The following is a 16,656-nucleotide window of genomic DNA, read 5'->3' as shown; positions in this document are numbered from 1 at the left end:
AGAAGTTGCTAGTAAATACAACCCATAATTCTAGCCTTTCAAGCAAGTTTATAGAAGTTGTTAAATCAAAAATTGTACTAGCACTGTCTCTCAAGTTAGTAAATGTAACTCCACCTCTTTAAAGATTCCCTCATTCACTTGCCATAGTGGACTAAGGAGGAGCCGCATGGCATAGTGGTTAAGTGCTTGCACTGCCACTCACATGGTCAGGAGTTCGAGCCCCCTGTGGGTCAGATATTCTGGCAGCTGGCTCATGTCAACTCAGCCATCCATCCATTCCTTGGTCGGTAAATTAGTACCTAGCACATAGCTAGGGGGTAAAGAATAGCCGGGGAAAGCAATGGCAAACTATCCCACAAAAACGACTTGCCTATGAAAACAGTGGTACCCCAGGGTCGCATACGATTGAAGGGGAAACTTTACTTTAGTGGACTGAGGAAGGGATTATTTGCAAATTTGCATTTTGAAAGGCCTTGACTGTATTTCTACACATTGAGTAGTGAAGATTAAGACATGAGATGGCATTCCACAGGGTCCATCAACCCATCTCTGTTTACTGGTGTGGTATTGTTTATTTCAAATACTGTAGGGTGCCTTTCTTGTTGAGTGTGTGGGATTGTGTATTACCGGGGGGGGGGGGGGGGGGCCTCATTAGTCTTGTTTTTTCCTTCTCCAATTTAAAGAGAGAGTCATCCTAATCTTTCTATTAAAAAGAATGCGTCATGTACATGCTTGCCTGGTTTATCTTTTGGTCTACTTATACAATAGATGTTGAGAGGTTGTATCAAAACCTGTTTATCAAAAAAAGAGAGATCCCTTGCAGCTGGATAATTCTGTAACCACCTGAAAAGGAACACCAATTTCTGACAGAAGGCACTTTTCCTACAGTGATTTAGCAGCAAGAAAACAGAAAGAGTAGAATAGTAGTGTCCTAAAAACCATGGAAATTTAAATGGAAGAGTTCTTTGCCATGAGAGCAATTCAAACAATGACTTCGAGTGGTGGTATTACAGTACTACTAATGTGGTTTATAAAGGCAGGTGAATATTGGGGATTAACTGGATCTAAAGCCCAATCCAGTGGGAAGTTACTTTTGCATTCCTGATGACAGTCAATAGTTCCAAAAGCCTTGACTGCTGAGTCTGCTTGTCAAACTTGTATTAAAGTATTCAGCATTTCCTGTTTAGTATACTGGACAGGAAATCAATGCTTGTGTGGAGCACTTAAATGAATGTAGATGCAGGGCGCAAATGGCTTGGATGTCAATAGGAACTCATTTTTTGTGGAATCCAATCTATGGAACATTTCATTGAGAAGAGAAGCATGCACATGTGTCTTATGTCAAAGCCTGTACAGACTAACTTAGTGCTTTTTAATAGCCCCCTGAATCCCTCACACTGATCTGTTCAGAATCTGGAATTACCAGTAAGAAAAGCTTGGTGCTAGCTTGGAATACAATTTGTAAAACTTCTCGTGCTAAACATTTCTAGTGATTTCTAACTTCTATAATTTAAGGCAGGAGGTTAAGAACTTGCAGTGTTGTAAATGTCATCAAAGAAACTGTCTTTGTGTCCTAAACTCTCCCCAACTGAATTCTTGCTTCTCAAACTTGAAATGGAAATGTCTGTAATTTATGATTTCTAATTTATAATGACTTCTAGTAACAAGATGGATGCATTTTGGCTATTAGTCAAAGTACCATGGCTTAAGTGTCAGATAATGTCTATGATAAAAAAAAAAACTGAGGTAACTCTTGTAATAGTAATAAAGTGCCATTAAGTCACAATCAACTTCTAAAGGTTTTCAAGGCAAATGATGAGCAGAGGTGATCTTCCATTGCCTTTCCCTGCATAGCAGCCCTGGTTCCCCTTGGTGGTCTTTCATCCAGAGTACTAATTACTACACTGTTTTGAAGCCCAGATCAAATTTCAAGAATCCAGATCATTGCTTTTTTAAAAATTCTCAGAGACCTCTAACTCTGGATTGTCAGGCAATTTATGCAGAACTCTACAGAGAACCATGCAAGCTATATATGTGCATCCGCACTGCCCATTCTAGATCTTCTTAATTAGAAGAGGTTGCCCCTGAAGGCAGTGACTCTCATTTCTCTAATGGCATTGCCACATTACTCTTTTCTGCAGTCCACCCCATCTATATGTAAATAGCCCAAATATGTTACAAGTGCTAGTCTGTTATTTACTGAAAGGCGACTGCAGCGAGTCCAGGAACTGCCTAATAAATTTGTCTTAAATCCACAAACTTTTGGTGACAGCAGCCTGAAATTAAGTGAGGCAGGCATCCAAGTAGTTTCGGATTTAGGAATGGAAGTTCACACTCCTGTCCACAAACTAGTAAAAAGTGAAGTAACAAAAACATTAAATGGTCAGCAAGCACTTTTCTATATAATAAGAAGCAGACAATTATAAATCAATAGGACAATGTCAATTTTGATTGCGCAACTATCTGTCAGGAATTTTAGATTTGGATCTTGCATATCTGTATGTAGCCTCTAAGAAGAAGATTTTGAACTGCCACTGAGCACGTTGCAAGCAACTCCAGCTTGTTTGTTCATCTGTCTGTGCCCTGCCTTATCTCCTTAGATGTATTTTTCTATGTATACTCCTTAGGTGTATACCTCTTAGGTGTATTCCATTATGGCCTGACTTATGACAGTGTATTCATGTCCTGACTGGAGAACCTTTTGCTCAGAATTCTTCTGTATCAACTTTGTGCTTCATCCAGGGATGTAGGTATAGATTTTTTATGGGGGGTTTTGGGGGGCATGCCCCCCACCCCTGGGGCATGGCCACACCTCCCCAAGCCCCGCCCCCAGCCTCAGTGCTTATAAAAGCAGCTCTCTGAGACCAGGGATGGCAGACTCCCCTGCACCACCCACCCCACCCTCCCACCAGCTGGGCTCGCAGCCGGCAGTTCCTTCTGCCCTCCCCTCCAGGCAGAGGCATAGCTAGGGAAAATGGAGCCCAGTGCAAAATCTGAGTTTTGTGGGGGGGCCCATGGGCGGCCGCTGTGATGCTGGAATCCACCCCCAACAGCATCACTTTCAATGGTGTTTAAACTAGAGAGCCCAAATTCTCCTTTTAAATCCACCTTAAAGGGAGAATCTGGGATCCTCAGTTAAAACAACATTGAAAGTGATGCTGTTTTATGGTGTATTCTCCCCCACCCTGAAACAGCATCACTTTCAATGTTTAAACTGGGGACCTCAGATTCTCCCTTTAAATCCATGCCGAAGGGAGAATCTGGGAAAATTTGGGGGGTGCCTGCTGTCAGGGGTGTAGTTGTTAAGCTAGCAGCAGACTTTCAGGATATATTTTGGAGACTCTCCTGATGATACCACCCAGGGTTGGTGAAGTTTGGTTCAGCGGGTCTAAAGTTATGGACCCTCAAAGGTGTAGCCCCCATCTCCTATTAGCTCTCATTGGAAACAATGGAGGATGGGGGCACCCCTTTTGGGAGTCCATAACTTTAGAGCCCCTGAACCAAACCTCACCAAACCGGGGTGGTATCAGTAGGAGACTTAGCTGATGATACCACCCAGGTTTGATGAAGCTTGGTTCATGGGGGCCAAAGGTATGGACCCTCAAAATTGTAGCCCCCATCTTCTATTAGCTCCCATTGGAAACAATGGGGGATGGGCACCCCCTTTGGGAGTCTATAACTTTGGACCCCCTAAACCAAACCTCACCAAACCTGGGTGATAGCATCAGGAGAGCCTCCTGAAAAATCCCTGAAGTTTTGGTACTGCTAGCCTAAAACCCGCACCCCCTCCAGGCCAAAAACCAAAACAACACCAAAAATACAAAAAACCCACAAACGAGGGGACGAAGCTTTGGACATGTAATGTGGGGGTTTGAACCTGAGAACCCCCCCCCCCTTACCTATGTTCTTGGTTTCATTCCCAGTGCTGAAGCACATATTTAATGCTATTAATTAATGTTGATTCAGTAATACCATCTTCTGCATCTGGGCAAAGAGACCTGTTGTGACTTGTCACTTAAATATCCAATTTCTGTGCATTATGACACAAACCAGTTCATCCATAGCATCAAACAGAGCAAAAGAGAAATGTGTATTAATTGCTACAGTACTCTTTTACAGTTTCACTAGCCCTGAATTCCATTATATTCCTAGGCATGGAAATAAAGTGATTTTAATAGTTTTTGATGCTCTTAGATTCATTTATCTTCAGTATGCTTGTCTTACTTTCTAAATTGAGATGCTTCATTGTTTAAGTAATCAATGTTTATTTCTGGACATGTTGCAGTGAAAGCCCTGGTTAATAGAATTCCATGATAGCAGCTCAGCTTGCCATTAAGCACCTGGGGCATTCTTGTTACGATTTACCCCTAAGGTCAATGTTAAACTGACTGTCAGCAGAAAAGAGCTGTTGGAAACCTAGAACAAATATGGAGTCTCTATGCTTAAACTCTAGACTAGAGATACACCCTCAGTAATATTGTAGGTTCCTTCTGAGTATAGTGCACAAGAAATACTGTTAAGAGTGTAATTGCTTCCATTTTTTAATAAAAGTGAAACTTCTGAATTCTTAATATTAATTAAACAGAAACGTTTATTCTTGCCACTTTTTAACTTAACAAAATATATTTTAAAATAGTGATTACAAGTTTCTCATACACGTAAATATCTTTTGGTCCCCAGGCAACATACCCATCTTTGACAATATCTCAACTTCTGTGAAGTTGGACATTCCTGCCATTCTTAAACAGTCTCTGTGCCTAGGTCTCAGAAAATTCTATTGATAATGGGCTAGTGTACAGAACTGCTTGTTTGCTCACCTTCTTCTCATGTGTTCCCAACACTCCAAGAAACTTAGTCGGGGCACAGCAGTTCAAGTGCTGAGGACCAGCTGAAGGTCTATCCTCCTTTAATCTTCATCAAAAGGTTCGTAAATAGGGACCTTTGCAAACACAATCACACACACAAGCCTTTATTGGCATACAAAACAGGAAAAAAAATTAAAACAAAACAAGGTTAAGAAATACAGTTAAAATTACTGATTTCCAGTATAAAATTTGCAACAGTTTCACAAAAGAGCAAATCAAAGCTGTTCAGGAGATTGGGTATCTTATAACACTCTTACCACTGAGAACATTACAAGAAAATGGAATTCATGTATTTCATGCGTATCTTATTGTATTTAGGGCAGGGGTAGGGAACCTTTAACACTCAAAGAGCCATTTGGACCCGTTTTCCACGGGAAAAGAAAACACTTGGAGCCGCAAATAATTTTTGACATTTAAAATAAAGATAACACTATATATATATAGGGTTTTTTTAACCTTTTACTCCGCTCATTCTGAGAAGCACATGGATGCGCCCGCCCTGCTGCCTGCAGGGCAGGCAAGGATGAAGCCGGCAGCTCGGCCTCGCCGGCCGCCAGGGAAGCACCCGCCCTGCTCCAATGGGGCGGGTGAGAGGGGAAGCCCACGGCCCAGCTGACCGTGGGGAGTTGGTGCACAGGGCAGGCAAGGATGGGGCCGGTGGCTCATGGAGCCACAGTGCAAGGGCAGAAGAGCCGCATGCGGCTCTAGAGCCGCAGGTTCCCTACCCCTGATTTAGGGCATACAAACAGAGAATGGTCAAGTGTTTCAACCCTAATCAGATCATATGAACAAACTCTTTTAGAACATTCCATATTCTTTAATCTTCCCTCCAGCAGAGCTGATGGCAGCATATTACATCTTGCAGTAGCCAAAGCTCTCCTCTGGGTGGGATTAATCAACAGATGAAGATATACTGCCATAATTCCACGCTCGCATGGGATTAATAATGTAGTCGGGGAGCAGGTTGTCTTGGCTGCAAGAGTGCAAACACAATCACAGCTCCAAACACCGTTGTCCAAACAAAGATCAAAGATTTCTTGGCAAAAGTTCCTGAGGTTAAATAATCAGCTTCCCATGTAATATATAAAATCTTAAAGAGATAGCTAATACAAAATTAATACTCCAAGCCACAGAGGCTTAGGGAGGAAGAAAAAAACAACTGGCTCTTAGTTAAAACACAGCCTCATCCTCTTCTTACTTCCTAGCTGTCTTTAAAAGTCAATTACTCCACTCAAGGGCCACCTCTTCCATCACTGAAGCATGTGATAACCATTTTCAGGTGTGATTAGGCAAAGAGCAAGATTGCAGGAGACAGTTTGTTGGATAAAGACAACCCTCACAAAGACCCTTTCCGCATGGCAACAGCGTGGGGGTGCCGATGCACCCCCCGGGACCATTCGCACGGACAGACCCAGGAGGGCGGCAGGCGGCGGCGCAGCCTTCGCACAGGCTGCGCCGTCGCTGAACGCCTACCTCATCTCCTGGCTTCCGGCGCGTCGCAGAGGCCAGCCCCCCCCCCCCGCACGCTGGAGCGAGGGCTCTGGAGTCGCAGGCCAGGGAAGCGTGTCCCCTGGACTCTACGACAAGCCGAAAGCCAGGAGACGAGGTAGGCGTTCAGGGACAGTGCGGGGAAAATGGCGCCTTCCAGCTGCTGCCATTCGCATGATGCTCCCATTGGAAGATGCTGCTAATTCTGTTAATTCTAAGCTAGTTAACACTTGTAATGAGTTTTTGTCACCTGATTTTTTTCAAGCTTGTATAAAATGAATGAGGATTCACTCATAGTGTATAAATAAGTGAGCTCTTATAGATAAAGGCTTATACTGAAATATGTTGTTAGTCTTTCAGGTACCACAAGACTTGTGTGTTTCCCCCCCCCAGGATTCAGTAGCCCATGTTCAAAGTCAGAAACATACAAAATTGCCAAATGTTTTACTTACAACTAAATCTTTCCATAAAAAAGCATTCATAGGAAATATAAAATGTATTTTTCAATGGTGGAATATTTTAATACTGATGCTATGTTTTCTCTCCAAGGTACATCCAAGTGAGGCAGCTTCATGAATTTCTAGAAGACTGCAATGTTTGAAGAGAATCCAGTGCTCTTCCAATCTCATTTATTGTCACAATAACACTTGTGAGAATTTAGGGATGGACTTGAATATGGTATACAAAAGCATTACTGCCTTGTTCCAAGGGGAGGAGGGGTAGAAATCTTTATTTATTTATTATTAATTGTATATACCGCCCCTCCCCCAAAGGGCTCTTGTTAGTTTCCTCATCTAATATCACCTTTTCATACCTCTCAACCCAGACAAAATTTGCCATAAAAATTGATTTATTTTTAAAAAGCAAATCTTGGTTCTAGAACTGAGAACTATATACAAGTTTATAGAGTGATGGTGGTTCCTTCCAGTTTCTATAAACTACTTATTATTAGGCCAAAGTCAAAGATGTTACCACTGAAAACATGAACAGCCTTATCCACTCTCAGTCTTCAATTATTCATTTTTCTCTTCTCAAAATGGTGATTAATTGGTACTGGTTAAACTAAATCCTGGTTAAACTAAGTTCTGTAAGGGTGCCACATGCCACCTCAAACGGTTAATCATGGCTTTTTCCCACCACGCAAAAAAGTATTTTAAAGCTATTGTTTCTTCTCACTTGCATAACCATTGGTAGGCCAGAGCACCAAGAACCTATTCACTTGACGTACCCTAATACAGACTTGATTGGAATGAAGAAAAAAAGGCTGTGAAGGAATGGATTTGAGAAGCTTTAGAAAGAAACACCTATTGTGTTCTTGGTTTTTATCTGATCTGTTTATTACATTTAGTGTAAAAGTGTGGACCCAAAACTGCTTCTGAACTCAGCATGGTGGTGTGCTAAGCTGAAGAAGTCAAGGCACAAGTTTCAGATTCTGTGCACTCATAATGAACACTTACTTTCTAGGCAGGAAAGTTCAAAATTAAGCAGAATCTTTTTTGTATTAGAGCTGTAGTAGAGGGGGCAATGAAATGTTTTTTCTTCAAAACATCAACAGTAAACTCATCCCACTCATAGACAGACATTATTCCCCTTTTTTGCCTTCATCAGCACCACCATCCTCATTTTGTTCTTTGTCTCTTTGCTGAACTTGGGAAAGACAGTGAAGGAAGAGAGAAGGTCAATAAAAGGGGACTGGTGTGAGAAATAAGCAGGTAAACGGGTACTTCTTCAACTTCCTGAATCTGACAGGATTTAAAAATCTGGGGATACTTCTGAGACTCCAACAAAAATCTGTTCCTAGTGTTTCCCTTCTTCCATGCTGCTCCCTGCCCAATATTGCATCCAATTCATCACATTATTATTTGTATTTGAGAGACCTCTTTTCTTCCTTTCGATGACATTAAAATTTGTTTCTAGAACATTAGGGGATATAGTTGAACTCGTGCAGTTTTTCTGGGTATGCAGACTCCCTAGATTGCTAGAACACACCCTAAATTTGTGGTTGGAAATTGATCCCATGGGAAATAAATGAGAGGACTAAATGTATTCCTCATTTTCTCCCACAAAATCTTACTAAAAGACTTATTTTGGTAGATAAATAAGTGAGCTTGGTGCCATCTTAGCATGAAATGCACAACACTGTATCTCTGTAGGCATGCTAGGAACTAAAGGGATTGTGCACTCAAACTGTTTCCATATCTGTTTTGAGTGAAATAGTTTCTATTTTCACAAACTGTTTGTGTAGAAACCTGAGAAAACCAGGGAACTTAAGAGAAAATGTTAAGCTTTGAAAATGCAAGGTGTATCAGGTATGTACAGGATATTTAATATAAATGCCTTTCATTAAGTGCAATGAAATTGTTAAATGTATAATGACTGAAACTGCTGCATTTATGTATTGGTGTAAAATACCATTCCCTCTGCATTACCATTGTAGTCTGGGTGAATAATGAGTTTGTCTTATAGATAAACATTAATGGCAAAGGTAATTTGGATGTTTAATTTTATTTGTGACTTACCTGTAAATGTCAGCTTGAGAAAAATACTTATGAAACTCCAAAGATCAACCCAGTAACTTGGAGAATGGGTACCATAAGGCCTGTGGACCAGATAGTTTGGCGAGTTTTATCCTGGAATATACAGCCTTTGTCTGCTACAATGTAGCCATTTTCCCCTTGTACATTTAGCATTTAGAGGAAATTGGAGAGTCTGAACTTTTCTTGGGGCAGATACATTTCTATCAATTTGTGCTTGGAAGTCTGTGTAGTGGGCACAATCCTGGGACAACAGTTGTGCAAGAATATTGGGTTTTTAAGTTATAAGTGCCAAATATTAACTCCTTTTCCCAAATAAATTCCAAAAAAGGAAATCTGAAATTAACATAGGAAACCCCAATTTTCTTGATTGCCTTTGTGTGTGTTCTGTTGCTGCTTCCCATGACATACTATGACTAGTGGTTTTAGTTATGGTTTTGGGAATAAGACATTAAATTATTTTTATGAATATCACTGCCACAATTTTATAAAATGTACTTAATCCCACTGTTATTTCTACAAACGTGTTGAACTAATAATAGTGGAAACCTTCTTTTCTTCTTGTAAATAGAAAGGTGTTGGGTTTTTTTCTTATAAAATATATGTCTTTAAAATTCTGAAATGGAAATATAGGAAGTATGGAATAGCAACACAGGCTGGTATGGCAGTACTAGAAATAAATGTGACAATGTCCTAAATCCTGTTGGCAATTATTTTTGCACATAGAAACCGTTAATAAAATTTAAAAATGCAGTCAACTTTGTGTGAAAATGCCTTATTGATCCACTGTTGAAGTAAGCGAATCAAGTTCTTCCTTTAAAATTCTACAGTGAGATTCTACTTTTTTGCTTTAATTTCACTAGGAATTTAAACTTGATAAAGAAGTGCTATTCTAAACTGTTTTGTGAAAGCTATAAATCCAGCATAGTTTTCCTGATCTGTGATGCAGACAACTTATGGGTTTGGATGTAATTATCTCTTTTGGCTGATGAAAAAGGGGAGAGGAGAGACTCTTTGGACCAACAAAAATGCTGTACAGGCGATCATGGGATTTGCAATGATGAAAGTCATGTGGAATGAGGTCTGTAATGAGGAGAAAAATTGGGTGAGACTGAGCCTGGCTGGATCTAGCCCCTTGGCCTATTAAAGAATCTGAGATCATGAACTTGACTTACCAATACAGTAATAACTTTTGTTTGAATAGAAATCTTACCTTTTTAATTGTTTCATTTTATATTTAAATAGTGGTACAAATCTTAAAGAAGCTGAGTTAGGCATAAAAATGTTTTAAACACACTTTCAGCTGCAATTGCATTCATTCCTTTGGCATGGACAAGTGCTTCAGTGAATTAATGGAGGCCTTTTCCACTTATGTTTTACTTTTAATCCATAGTTCCAAATTGCTGGAAGCTTCCAAACTTGTAAGAAGGAGGGGTTCCACATTTATTTCTGGAACTGAAGATCACACGTCCTTCCTTGAAAGAGAGATTTATTTATTCCTCTTTTTCAGTAGTACAGCACAATTGCAAACTACTAAAGTTTTTTTTTAAGAGAAGGGGGGACTAGGTATACACAGTCCAAACATGGATAGCTTATTTATTGGACTTAGTGCTGTAAGCATACAGTGAGCAGGTGTATTTGCTGATAAGACTGTGCATTCTTCCCTGCTTTGATTTATGACTGGTATTGGGAGGGGAGGAATCATTTTCCCTTACTTGGCTTGTAATAAAAAAGGATTTAATAAAACTGCATACAGCTGAAAATATTCCTGAGATATAGGGCAGCAAGTCTGACACCTAGACATTTTTGTCACAGCAGCTGTTAGGAAAATACTGTCTTGGTTAATGCTTATCCCCTGTTTGATCAGCTGTAATTAGTTTTTCTAGCTCAATTCATTGGACTTGCTGCTGTTTGAACAACCTATTTTGAATATTCATTTGCATAGATACTGACTTTCAGCAGCTACTTCTGGCTTTTGCTTCCTTGATAGTGTTTTTCATTATTGCCTGAATTACCCCTATATAAATGTTATAAGCAACATAGGAGAAAATACTTAACGTTTATGTCCAGAAACCATCCATGATACAATAATCCCAGGTTGCTTTGCAAGTTATTTAACTTGGTGTTTTGATCAACACATTACATTTTGGGGCATGAATGAACCATCAGTCTGACTTTGGAAAACTACTAGATGTGTATAACCAAGCTGAAAACAATTTGTTTACAAGCTTTAGTTAGAAGCCCCACTAACAGAAGCCTTGCATGAATACTTCAGAAATAGTGAGTGCAGCGGGTCTGTGCCAAAAGTCAGCCTTGTCCTGGAGCAGCTGTCCTCTGTATGTGTGAAAATAAAAAATTGCCATTAAAAAACAAGCTTCAATCTATTATTTAAAAATTTACCTCCCCATTCTGGTCATAGGGGGCATAATGCAGCTTACAAAATCTATTTCCGCAAAATACACCTGAACATTAAACATAAAATATTCATAGCTGACAAAGTTCCAGTTTCTACAATATATTTCTAAAAGCAGTGGTAACATCTAGTCCCTCACAACTCAGCGTGTCGCATGTAGCTACATAGTTCTGGTCCCATGCAGTATAAACTTAAGCCAGATTCACATAACTTTAAATCTCTCTCTAGAATGTTTTACCAAAGTAGGTCAGAGTTTGCTTTTAGGTTTTTGTGTAAATGTGCAAAAATGCATTTTTTTTACTGTTTCAGCAAACCTGCAGCTTCAATTTTGAGAAGGATAACTTATGAATCAATGGCTTTATATCTAGAATAAATCCCAAAACAAATGGAATAAAGGTTATCACAGTTGTTCTTTGGAATGCTCACAGGTATCTGTTATGCCTTTAGAGAAAACATGTCAGACTAAGAAAGCCATGTGAGGCTCACCCAATTGTGTCTATACAAAACAGGAACATCCCAAAATCCCACTGGGCTGAGATGAGACGATCTTATCTTTTTTGAAAAGCTTTGGAAAGAATTTTTGACATTGCGTTTTATCTTTAAATGCAGGCTAGGTAGAAGAGAGGCCATTATTATTATTATTATTATTGCACTGGTAATCTCATTTATATGTGCTAGTGTTTTCTACATAATTGTGAATCTGGTTTATTTTTATCTGTTCAAAAGAAACCAAAGTGATTTTTAATAAAGTTCTTAAAAGACAATATTGAGTGATTATTGGCTGAGATGCAAGGTTTTTTACCACAAGCTGGAATAAATACACTTCTGACCTTTTTAGGCTCCAAACACTGGCACCTATACCGAATGATCATGGAGAGACCTACCATTTCTCACACAGTCTTGTGATTTAGTGGTGAATTCACTACTTTAGAACAAAGAGCCTTTTGGTTTCCATGTGCCTGCTTTGCATCTCCCCTTGCAATTGGGAACCTGATTACCCATTCAAGCAAATAAATTTATTTTAGAATCAGAGCAACCCCCATTCATAACAAATTAGTGCACAAGTCAAAGTGGAATCTACCTACAGTCTAACACAGTACAGTCCTTTCTATTGTTTAAGAATTCTATCTCCAGAATCCCCTGCATGATGTAAATCAGGGTTCAAAACACACAGGAAGGCTATGGCAATGGTAACTGGTAGGAGAGTGTAACCTCAGCTTGTGGGTTCTGTGGGGCAGTACTTGGAATGAGTTGCAACAACAATTTTTAAACAACAAAATGGTTTACTTTTTCTTTACAATTTACACTTTTAAAACATCAACATTTAACGTTACAATTCAAGGTCCTGTTCAGGTTGCATTTCAAGTCCTTCTATTTACAGTCTACTGATATCGCCAAGTCCAATTTCTTCTTTGCAAGTTGGCTGGCTCCTGAAGACTCCAAGGGCTTGATGAACAGGTTGCAACATGATGAAGGTCTCCAGGAGAACTCTCACCCATTACAACCACAAAAGAAAACCCTGAAACAATAAACTCCAACATTTACAACATAGCAAAAACAACAACTACCTTCCCAGTAGTTCCCAACAATATTTCAATTACCTTAACAAGGTGTTAAGGGCTTATAGAAATCAAGGTCCGAGTCTGGTACCCCTGTCTTCTCCAATGAGCTCTCTCCTGCAGCCTCTTGCTGCTCTGAGTCTCCACCCCTTACTGGGTCAACCCATTCTGGGCCAATCCATTCTGGGCATGGGGGTTACAAGAGCACTTTACAGAAAGAAACCATCCAATTTGATAAACTGCATTATATCTACTGCTAACAAAGGAGTACCCAGAACTCTAAGCACAGCCAGCAGAAGGAAAGGTTACATCACAAGTAATAGCACAGGCTATGTGATGGCTCACTGAGGAGGCAGATAGTAGGAGGAAACAGGAGAGAAGGGGATGAGTCCCATTCTCGGCAGGTAGTGCAAAATGCGTGGCAGGTGTATGGGTGGTAGTAATATTTCAGATGGAAAAAAGGTACTGCAGAAACTACTCCAATCACACAGGAACAGGCACTGGAGAAACTCATTACAAAGTTCTTGTAGTTTCTCAGGGGGCGTGCCTAGCACTGGTTATGGGATGATAATAATAAAGTCTGTTACTGTATAGCATTTTAGCTCAGTTAAGTGAATACTGGCTTATAACACATACTCCTCCCAGTAGTACAATGCCTGGGTCAACATTTCCCCAGAGGCAAGACTGCAGGAAGGTACATCTCAGGTGCTTTACAGTTATAAGGAGGAGTGTGATCTGATCACTCCACTCCCTCTCGAAGCTCTCCTTCTGTCTCTTATTTGCTTTAGTAGCTGCTGTTTATTGCCATAGCAGACCATGTTGCCTATCTCCTCCTCCTCTTCCACTGTAGTCAGGGCCATGTACAGCTCATCTCATCAGTTATATCTAAGGGGGTTGTGAACAATTAAGTGCCTTCTACTCACTATCTCTGAAACTGAGGTAGAATTGAGTAGCTGCAACAGAGGCGACAAAATAACAAAGTGCCATCATGAAGAAGGACATGTTTTCATGTATTCAACATACCAAGCCCAACTATAAAACAGATAAAGCTTTTATTTGACACTCGTAGTAGAGCTCTGAAATAACTTTTAGTACTGGGGGCTCCAGGGACTTTGAGAGATGTATAACAGCTAGCAGAATAGCAGGTAAAGCACTGCAGTCACAGTAGCTCCATACCAGGTTGCACCTGTCATATAACTATCAAACAAGGTTCTGGTACAAGGTGATTAGCATGCCAATTCAGCAAGCCAACTCAGCAGCTGCTGGATACATACTAGCCATTGAAATTAGTGGTCTTGCTTATGTCTCCCACATAGGGACTACACTGCAGTAGGAGTAGCAGAATACTCTTGCCCATGTACCAGTTACAGGGCTGCCTGCGAACAGCTAAGAAACTGTATTGAATATTGGCCTGCAGCTAGGCTCAGACAAGTAATGGGGGGCAACAAGTGAATGGTTGGGGAAGTTGTGGAATACTCTTCCAGGTTCTGTTCCACTTTCTCTTCCTTCTCCACCTCCAATACCTCCTGGATTGCTCTGAAGTCATTGAGGCAATACTCACCAACCCCTGTATGGAGTTGCAGTGGAACTCTGACCACAGTTCACATTACAATTTGTGGTCAGGCTTGGCCCCTGCAAGGCAAAAGTTTGAGGTCTTATGGTTTCATAGGACAGTCATGTTGGTCTGTGGTGGAATAGTTAGATTCGAGTCCAGTATCTGATGAAGAAAGCTTTGACTCTCAAAAGCGTATCCTTCCTCCCCACCCTCTCAAATCTTGTTGGTCTCTATAATGCCGCTGAAGTTGACATGAATATGATTTTACCCCAAAATAAGTATAGTATTAAATGGGACTACTTTTAGGTAAGAAATACCCTAGCCCCAAGTATTTCATCTATAGAGGAAGTGGCTGAGGTAGCTAGACATGTCAAACACTATACCAAAATAGATCTGGTACTCCCCAATGACTTCACAAAGATGTAGAGGGAGCTTCACTGCAGGTAGAGTTTCATAGTCAGTACCACCTTCTTTCTTTGCATTGCATAAGAACAGCCCTGCTGAATCAGGTCAGTGATCCAACTGGTCCAGCAGCCTCTTTCACACAGCAGCCAACTAGTTGTCCTGGAGGATCAACACACAGGACATAGAGGCCATGGCCTTCCCCTGATGGTGGCTCCACTCCCAGTACAGGGGATTATAGGTTTGCTGTTCTACATAAGAAACTGTTTTTAAAAATTACTGTAGCTAATAGTAATGGATGGAGCATGAATCTGCCTCAGTGCAATTCAGTCTGCAGATCCGGGCTGTGGCTGCCAGAGGCTTTTCAGTGGTGCAGTAGAGAAGGAAACTTGAAATCCTTCCCATATCCTAAATCACCTCATTGACCACAAATGGCTTAGGCATGGCATAAGTCCAAGAGCCTAGGAGCTGGCGGGCCCATGCTGGAACACCGGTGGAAGTCGACTAACATTGGCTCCATCCCTGGGAATGCCTTGCTATGCCCTCTGCATGCTGGCATCCACTCAGGAAGCCAGCACATCTCTGTGGCACCCTTGATTTCTAGGTTTCAATGCAGAGGCGTAGCTACCATGGGGACATCCGGGGACAAGTGCCCCGGGCGCCACCTTGTGGTGGGCGCAGAAATTGCAGGTTCGTTTATGGCTTTTTCTATTTTTCAGTTTTTTTCCATTTTTGGCGTGCAGGGGGCGCAGTTTGTAGGCTAGTGGCACCACAATTTCAGAGTATTGTCAAGTGACTCTCCTGATGATACCAGCCAAGTTTGGTGAAGTTTGGTTCAGGGGGTCCAAAGTTATGGACCCCCAAAATGGGTGACCCAATACTCCATTGTTTCCAATGGGAGCTAATAGTAAATGGGGCTACCATTTTGAGGGTCCATAACTTTTGACCCCCTGAATCAAACTTCACTAAACCTAGGTGGTATCATAAGGATAGTCTCTCAGTTGATGCTCACCCAGGTTTGGTGTAGGTTGGTTCAGGGGGTCTGTTAAGGGACCCCTGTGTGCCCCCATCCCCCATTGTTTCCAATGGGAGCTAATGGTAGATGGGGCTACCCTTTTGAGGGTCCATAACTTTGGGCTTCCTGAACCAAACTTCACTAAACCTGGGTGGTTTCATCAGGAGAGTCTCCTGAAGATAGCCTAAAAGTTTGGTACTGTTAGCTTAAACATTGCTCCCCTGACAGGCACCCTCAAATTTTCCCCAGGTTCTCTCTTTAAATCCACCTCCTTTGGAGTGGATTTAAAGGGAGAATCTGGGCTCCCTAGATTTAAAAAAAAAACATTGAAAGTATTGTTGAAGGCTTTCAAAACTCGATTCAACTGGTAGTTGTGAGTTTTACAGGCTGTGTGGCCGTTGAAACGTAGATCTTGGTTCCTAACGCTTTGCCTGCATCTGTGGCTTGGCATCTTCAGAGGTGTATCACAGAGAGAAGTCTGTTATAAGAGAAGGCTGGACATAGTGTATAAGGTCAGGACTTCTCTCTGTGATACACCCTCTGAAAAATGCAGCCACAGATGCAGGTGAAACATTAGGAACAAGCTATACTAGACTACGGCCACGCGGCCCAGAAAACTCCATTAATAATCAATATATTGAAAAATGATGCTGTTTGGGATGGGGAATTCACCCCCTGAAACAGCATCACTTTCAATGTTGCTTTAAACCAAGGGGCCCAGAGTATCCCCCTTAAGGTGGATTTAAAAGGAGAATCTGTTCTTTGTAGTTTAAACAACACTCAAAAGTGATGCTGTTTGTGGGGTGGATCTCCTGCCTTCAAAAA

General features: G+C 41.0%; 1 protein-coding gene across 8 annotated transcripts in view; it reads left to right on the top strand.

Annotated features, from left to right (window-relative positions):
* Positions 1-9,645, top strand: part of GK (glycerol kinase) — a 52,986-nt gene extending 43,341 nt beyond the window's left edge. For all 8 annotated transcript variants that reach the window (XM_048494017.1, XM_048494014.1, XM_048494016.1 and 5 more), the window contains one exon: positions 6,903-9,645. In XM_048494017.1, the coding sequence (XP_048349974.1) occupies positions 6,903-6,916 (14 nt within the window). In that variant the 3' untranslated portion in view covers positions 6,917-9,645. The remainder of the gene's footprint in view (positions 1-6,902) is intronic.
* Positions 9,646-16,656: the final 7,011 nt, after the last annotated feature.

Source organism: Sphaerodactylus townsendi, linkage group LG04 (genome assembly GCF_021028975.2).
Source record: "Sphaerodactylus townsendi isolate TG3544 linkage group LG04, MPM_Stown_v2.3, whole genome shotgun sequence".
In the NCBI taxonomy this organism is placed as follows: domain Eukaryota; kingdom Metazoa; phylum Chordata; class Lepidosauria; order Squamata; family Sphaerodactylidae; genus Sphaerodactylus; species Sphaerodactylus townsendi.
This window is presented reverse-complemented; position numbering and strand designations above follow the sequence as displayed.